The sequence below is a fragment of the Chiloscyllium plagiosum genome, chromosome 24 (genome assembly GCF_004010195.1).
Source record: "Chiloscyllium plagiosum isolate BGI_BamShark_2017 chromosome 24, ASM401019v2, whole genome shotgun sequence".
Classification (NCBI taxonomy): Eukaryota; Metazoa; Chordata; class Chondrichthyes; order Orectolobiformes; family Hemiscylliidae; genus Chiloscyllium; species Chiloscyllium plagiosum.
The window spans coordinates 55,139,438-55,147,377 of NC_057733.1; the positions used below are offsets into that span (position 1 = coordinate 55,139,438).

Here is a 7,940-nt window from a genome sequence, read left to right on the forward strand (position 1 = left end):
CCTTATAGAGGTTTACAAAATTATGAGGGGCATGGATAGGGTAAATAGACAAAGTCTTTTCCCTAGGATGGGGGAGTCCAGAACTAGAGGGCATAGGTTTAGGGTGAGAGGGGAAAGCTATAAAAGAGACCTAAGGGGCAACTTTTTCACGCAGAGGGTGGTACGGGTATGGAATGAGCTGCCAGAGAAATGTGGTGGAGGCTGGTACAATTGCAACATTTCAGAGGCATTTGGATGGGTATATGAATAGGAAGGGTTGGAGAGATATAGACCGGGGTGCTGGCAGGTGGGACTAGATTGGGTTGGGATATCTGGTCGGCATGGACGGGTTGGACTGAAGGGTCTGTTTCTGTACTGTACATCTCTATGACTGATTAAGGATAGTCAACCTGGCTTTGTGCGTGGGAAATCGTGTCTCAGTAATTTGAATTAATTTTTTTGAAGAAGTGACAAAGAAGATTGATGAAGGCAGAGCAGTTTTGCATAAGAACACAAAAAACAGGAGCAGGCCAACTGGCCTGCTCCATCATTCAATAAGATAATGGCTGGTCTTTTCGTGGACTCAGCTCCACCTACCCACTTGCTTACTGTAACCCTTAAAACATTTATTGTTCAAAACTTTATCCATCATTGCCTTAAAAACATTCAACAAGGTAGCCTCACCTGCCTCACTGGGCAGGGAATTCCACAGATTCACAACCCTTTGGGTGAAAGAGTTCCTCCTCAATTCAGTTGTAAGTCTGCTCCCCTTATTTTGAGGCTACGTCCCACTATTTCTAGTTTCACCTGCCAGTGGAAACAACCTCCCCACTTCTCTTGTCTATTCCCTTCATAATTTTATATATTTCTATAAGATCCCCCCCTCATTCTTTGAAATTCTAATGAATATAGAATCAGTCTACGGAGTCTCTCCTCATAAGCCAACCTCTCAACTCCTGAATCAACCTAGTGAAGCTGCTCTGCATTCCCTCCAGTGCCAATACATCCTTACTCCAGGTATGGCCTCACGGGCACCCTATACAACTGCAGCATAACCTCCTTATTTGTAAATTCCATCCCTCTGGCATGGTAGACTGGTTAGCAAGATTAGATCACATAGAAAAAAAACAAAGAACTACAGATGTTGTAAATCAGAGACAAAACCAAAGTAGGTGGAAAAGCTCAGCAGGTCTGGCAGCATCTGTAAAGAGAAGCCAAAGTTAATATTTTAGATCTGGCGGTCCTTTCTCAGAACACTTGCCCAGTTTTGAGGAAAGGTCACTGAACCCAAAATATTAACTTTGATTTCTCTTCACAGATACTGCAGACTTGCTGAGCTTTTCCAGCTACTTCTGGTTTTGTTTTAGATATCACAGAATCCAAGGAGAGCTAGCCATTTGGATACAAAATTGATTTGAAGGTAGGAGACAGACATTAGGGATGGAAGGTTGTTTTTCAGACTGGAGGCCTGTGAGGATTGGTGCTGGGTCTACTGATTTTTGTTATTCATATAGTTCTGTAGTTCTTTGTGGGCGGCACGGTGGCACAGTGGTTAGTACTGCTGCCTCACAGCGCCAGAGACCCGGGTTCAATTGCCGTCTCAGGCGACTGTCTGTGTGGAGTTTGCACATTTTCCCGGTGTCTGTGTGGGTTTCCTCCGGATGCTCCGGTTTCCTCCCACAGTCCCAAAATGTGCTGGTTAGGTGAATTAGCCATGCTAAATTGCCCGTAGTGTTAGGTGAAGGGGTAAATGTAGGGGAATGGGTCTGGGTGGGTTGCGCTTTGGCTGGTCGGTGTGGACTTGTTGGGCCGAAGGGCCTGTTTCCACACTGTAAGTAATCTAATCTAATCTAATCTAATCTAATCTAATCTAATCTAAAAATCTAATCTGTAAGTAATCTAATCATAAATGATTTGGATGTGAATATAGGAGGAATGGTTAGTAAATTTGCAGATGACATCAAAATTGGTAATGTAGTAGACAGTAAAAAAGGTATCTCAGATTATAACGGGACCTTGGTCAGATGGGAAAATGGGCAGAGAACCTGCAAATGAAGTTTAATTTAGATAAATGTGAGGTGTTGCATTTTGGTAAGGCAAATCATGGTAGGATCTATACACTTAATGGAAGAGTCCTGGGGAATGTTGCCGAACCTTGGGTGCAGATTCATAGCTCCTTGAAGGTGAAGTCATAGGCAACTAAGGAAATGAAGAAGTCATTTGGTACACTTGCCTTCATTGGTCAGTGCATTGAGTTAAAATGTCATGTTTATGGCTGTACGCAAGAACTTATAGAGAAGTTATTGTTAAACTTGGAAGGGTTCAGAAAATATTTACAAGGATGTTGCTGGGGTTGGAGGGTTGCTCTATAGGAAGAGGCTGAATAGGTTGGGATTTTTCCCCACAGGAACAAAGGCTGAGGTTTAGATTACATTACAGTGTGGAAACAGGCCCTTCGGCCCAACAAGTCCACAGCGACCCGCCGAAGCGCAACCCACCCATACCCCTACATTTACCCCTTACCTAACATGGCCAATTCACCTGACCTGCACATCTTTGGACTGTGGGAGGAAACCGGAGCACCCGGAGGAAACCCACGCAGACACGGGGAGAACGTGCAAACTCCACACAGTCAGTCGCCTGAGGCGGGAATTGAACCCGGGTCTCTGGCGCTGTGAGGCAGCAGTGCTAACCACTGTGCCACCGTGCCGCCCACTAAGGCTGAGGTGTCATATATGGAATGAACTGTCTGTTGAAGTGGTAGATGCAGGTACAGTTATAATATTTAAAAAACAGTTGGACAGGTGCATTAATAGGGAAGATTTATGGGGATATGGGCAAAATCAGGCAAATGGGACTAGTTTAGTTTGGGAAACCTGGCTGGCATGGATGCTTTGAATCAAATGATCTGTTTCTTTTCTGTACGATTCTGTGATTCTAAAGTTCAGAAATTGGCGTCAGAGTAAATCAGCCAAATGCATTATCTCAAGAGAATCTGCAGAGAATGAGAGATGCAGAGAATAACTTCATTATTCCTAAAGAAATATACAAAAAGATTCCCAAATATAATAAACACACATAACATCAAAAATTCATTCCCTGTTTTCCTTAAAGAAGGGAAACTCATTTCATCTTTGCTCTAGGCTAGTTTTAAAATAATTTTTCATGAAGTTACACATTGCTGTAACTGCAAAGAAATTTGCACAGATTTCCCCTTCGGAGTTTGCATACTAGGAATGCATTCTACATGAAATATGTTTCCAGACTAAAAAGCTGGAAGGATTGCAACATGCCTGTAACGCCAAGTACATCTGCTGCTAAAATTAAGATCAGAACTCAAATAAATAGTTTCTCCTCAGATTATGAAAATAGGCTTCAGCTGCATGCCACAAAAGCACCAGCCCTGTCGCATTGCACGTAGCAATTGGAAAGTATCATCAGCTTCAGTTCAAGAATATGTTGTTGCACAAGTAAGAAATGAGTGAATCCCTTCTCCTACCCCTCTCCCCTACCATCCTGCCCCCCTCTCCTCCACCTCCTCCTCCTCCTCCTCCTCCTCCAGCCTCTCTGCCCCTCCTTCACTCACCGTCCCATCCCCCTCCTCTCTCACCCACTTGTCGCCCCCATCTCCTCTCCCCACCCCAGTATGTCTTTCCCTCCCCTTCCACTCCTCTCCCTCTTTCCACGCCAACCATGACTCAGAAGCGGACTCCCCGCTTGCCGCTATCAGGTGGTCACTCAAAAGATCAGCGTCTTCCTACCTGATCGGAGAGATGTGTTTGAGATATCCCATAGCGGCTGGAGGCCGGGTCACGGTTACCGACCCCACGCCTCCGCCCCCACCTTAGAGAGCGAGCGAGGGTCAACCCCGGCCACACACCGATACCGCCTCCGCCTGCTTCAGTCGCCTCACTGCGCATGCCCGGTCCTGCCCGTTGGGTGCGCATGCGTCCTACTTGGTCTGGCGCGAGAGCAACGGTCGAGATTGTGCCGCCATTATTTTGGTTATGGAGCTATGGACAGCCACTGGAAGCTCAAGATACTAACTCGGTCATTGACACAGCCTTTTTTTCAACGTGTCGTCTTTTAATTCATCACACTGAGTTGTCCAAGGATGAAATGAAATGTGTTAATGTAGTTACTTTTCAATTCCAAGACTATTAACATCCCTGTTTTCCAAGCTAGTTACCATCCTGCTTCAGAAATATGTCGTTATTCGTTCACTGCTATCGGAGGAGCTATGGTGAGTTGCTAAGGGCATGTTGTAAATTATAATGTTACTGCACATAAGTCCTGGAGGAAGTGAATGCTGCTTCGTCCTGGATAGTGCTAAGCCTCTTGAGTTTTTCTTCAGCTGCACCCATCCATTCAATTCGGGAGTATTCCATAACAGTCCTGACATATGCCATTGCCGATGGTGGACAGTCTGTGAGGAAGTTTATACTTTCTAGCCTCTGAACTACTCTTGTAGCCACTGTGTTTAAATGACAAGTCCATTCAGTTTCCGGTCAACTTAATTGGTGGATCAGGCAGTCAATGGATTTGAAGGAAATAACTTGCAGTTATACATAAGGATTAGAAACAAGTGTCATAGATTCGTACAGCATGGAGATAGACCCTTTGGTCTAACTTATCCATGCTGACATGTTCCCAAACTGAATTAATCATCCTTGCCTGCATTTGGACCATATCCCTCTAAACCTTTCCTATTCATGTATATGTCCTATATTTACCACTTCCTCTGGCAATTTATCCACATATGAACCAGGCTGTGTGTGAAAAAGGTTCCCCTTCAGGTCCCTTTTAAATCTTTCTCCTCTCACCATCTTGAATTCCCCCCCCCCCCAAGGAAAAGTCCTTTGCTATTTATCATATCTATGCTCCTCATGATTTTATGAACCTCTACAAGGTCACACTAAAATCAATGATAACACCACTAACTCCAGTCCCGCCAACATCAACACTCAAACCCAAAATCTGCTCAGTGATACATTATTAAAAAATGTATACAGAGAAAATCAGGTTTCTGAATGGCTAGTGGGTTCATTTCCTGTACCAGATGAGGTTACCATGAAGAACTGTCCTTCTCAACTTCTCCCCTCACCTGAGGTGTAGCGAGTCATGCCTCAACATCCCCTCCCCCCATGAATCTTGACTTCTTTGCTTGACACCTTCCATGATATAGAGTCATACAGCATGGAAACCGACCCTTAAGTCCAAACAATCCATGCTGATGATAATTCCAAATGAATTCTACCTGTCTGCACTTGGCCCATATTGCTCCAAACATTTTTTTTTAACGTACTTAACTAAATATCTTGTACCTGTCCCCACATCCAGCACTTCTTCTGGAAGTTCATTACACACCTGAGCCACTCATAAATAAAAATTGCCGCTCATGTCTTTTTAAAATCTTTCTCATCTCAGTTTAAAATACCCCTGTCTTAAAATCCCCCATCCTGAGGAAAAGACATTTGCCATTCACCTTATCTGTACCACTCATTTTATAAACCTCTATCAGTTAATTCTCAACCTCCTTCGCTCCAGAGAGAAAAAAAAGTCCCAGCCTATCCAACCTATTTTTAATACTCAAACCCTCAATTCTTGGCAACGTCCTGGTAAATCTCTTCTAAACCCTCTTCAGCTTAATAATATCCTTCCTACAACAGGGAGACCTGAACTGAACACAGAAATCCAGAAGAGACCTCAACATGATGTTCCATACTTAAAAGTCTGAGCAATGAAGACAAGCATGCTAGACAGCTTCTTGATACCCAGTCAATCTTGATGCAAAATTTAAAGAATTAAGTGCCTGAGCCCCTATGTCTCTCTGTTATATAACACTACCCAAGGCCCCACTTTTATGAAGAGAGACTAGATAGGCTGGAGTTGTTGTCATTAAAGACAGAGAATGCTGAAAAGGTGAATTCTGATTGAGGTGTATAAAGTTCTGAGGTTCATAGACAGGGACAAAATTTTTCCATTAGTAGTGGGGTCAGTAAGTAGGAAGAACAGTTTTTAGCTAAGAAACAGGAGTTTTCAAGAGGATTTGAGGAAAAGAACTCACCCAGAGGATGGTGGCTATCTAGATCTCACTGGTACACAAGCAGGAGGCTGGAAGAACACAGCAAGCCAGGCAACATCAGGAGGTGGAGAAGGCAACGTTACGCGTGTAACCTTCTTCAGGACTTGGGATGGGTGTAAGAGGAGCTGCAGATATAGGGAATGGGAGGGGCATAATGGTGAGGTGGTGAACACAGGCAGAGGATACAACCTAGTTGGTCGATGGGAGGCATAAATCAGGTTGGTAGCTAGAAGGAAGGGTCGATGAGAGCAATGGAAGAGAAGGGGAGGGGCTGGAAGGGGAGTTGGGTGATGGGAAGGCGGGTTATTTGAAATTGGAGAACCCACTGTCGAGTCCTTCGGACTGTAGGCTGCCCAGGCGGAGAATAAGATGTTGTTCCTCCGCTTTGTGGTCTGATTCGTTGTGGCGATGGAGGAAGCCGAGGATGGTCATGTCGGAAAGGGAGTGGGAAGGAGAATGGCACCAATCAAAGATTGGCAAAGGAAATGGACCTTGTGGAAGACAGAAGGGGGTGGGGAGAGGAAGATGTTCTTGGTGGTGGGGCCTAGTTACAGTTGGCAGAATTGTTTAAAGAATGATGTGTTGGATGTGGAGTCTGGTGGGGTCTTAGGTGAGGACAAGGGGGTCTCTGTTTTTATTGCGTTTGTCAGGGTGGGTTTACAGCAGTGGAATGAGGAATGAAGGCGGTGCGGTGGAGGCCTGTCTGCATGACAGAGGAGGGAAAAGCATGTTGTTCAAGATAGGTGGACATCTGGGAAGGTTGGGAGTGGAATGTCTCCTTGTCCGAGCAGATGCGGCGGAGGAATTAGAAGAACGGGATGGTGTTTTTGCAGGATACTGGGTGGGAGGAGGTGTAGTCCAGGTAGTTGTGAGAGTCTGTGGGTTTAGAGCAAACGTTTGTCTGGAGACTGTCACCGGAGATGGAAATGGAGAGGTCAAGAAAGGGGAGGAATGTGTCCAAGATGGACCAAGTGAATGTGAAGACAGGGTGTAAGTTCTGGGGGAAGTCGATGAACTGCTCCAGTTCAGCTTGGGTGCAGGACATTGCGCCGATGCAATCAACGATGTAATGGCAGAAGAGTTGAGGCTCAGTTCCTGCGTAGGTACTGAAGAGGGATTGTTCAATGTAGCCAACAAAGAGGCAGCATAGCTGAGACCCATCTGAGTGCCCATGGCCACCCTGTGGAGGAAATAGGAGGAGTTGAAGGAAATGTTGTTAAGAGTGAGGACTAGTTCAGCAAGGTGGGGGAAGGTATTGGTGGAGGGGGACTGGATGGAAAGGAAGAAGCTGAGAGCCTGAAGGCCATTCTTGTGGGTTATGGATGTGTATAAGAACTAGTTGCCCATAGTGAAGATAAAATGCTGGGGAACTGGAAGTTACTTCAAAGGTGGAGGGTGTAGTTGGTGTCGTGGATGTAGGTGGGAAGTGTCTGAACCAAGGGGGTGAAGATGGAGTTGAGACAGGACGAGATGAGTTTGGTGGGGCAGGAGCATGGAGAGACGATGGGTTGGCTGGGGTAGTTGGGCTTGTGGATATTGGAGAGCAGGTATAACTGGCAGTGCAGGGCTGGGGGATTATGAGATTGAAGGCAGTGGAGGAGAGATTATCGGAGACAATGAGGGCACAGACAGTGTGAGTGATTTTGACCTGATGGGTCATTGTGGGGTTGTGGTCAAGGGGAAGGTAGGATGTGGTATCGGAGATTTGACGTAAGGCCTCTGCAACATAGAGGTCTGTTCTCTGGACTACTACCACCACCACGCCTTTGTCAGCAGGATTGATGGTGAACTAGGAATTGGTGCGGCGAGAGTGGAGCGTTGCATGTTCAGAAGGAGTGAGGTCAGAGCGGGTGAAGGGGGTGGAGAAATTGAGGCG

The 7,940-nt window shown here is 45.6% G+C and overlaps 1 protein-coding gene across 1 annotated transcript in view; it reads right to left on the bottom strand.

Moving 5' to 3' along the window:
* Positions 1-3,949, bottom strand: part of LOC122562322 (monocyte to macrophage differentiation factor-like) — a 79,287-nt gene extending 75,338 nt beyond the window's left edge. The window contains exon 1 of the mRNA XM_043715192.1: positions 3,741-3,949. Coding sequence (XP_043571127.1) covers positions 3,741-3,772 — 32 coding nt within the window. The 5' untranslated portion in view covers positions 3,773-3,949. The remainder of the gene's footprint in view (positions 1-3,740) is intronic.
* Between the last annotated feature and the right edge of the window lie 3,991 nt (positions 3,950-7,940).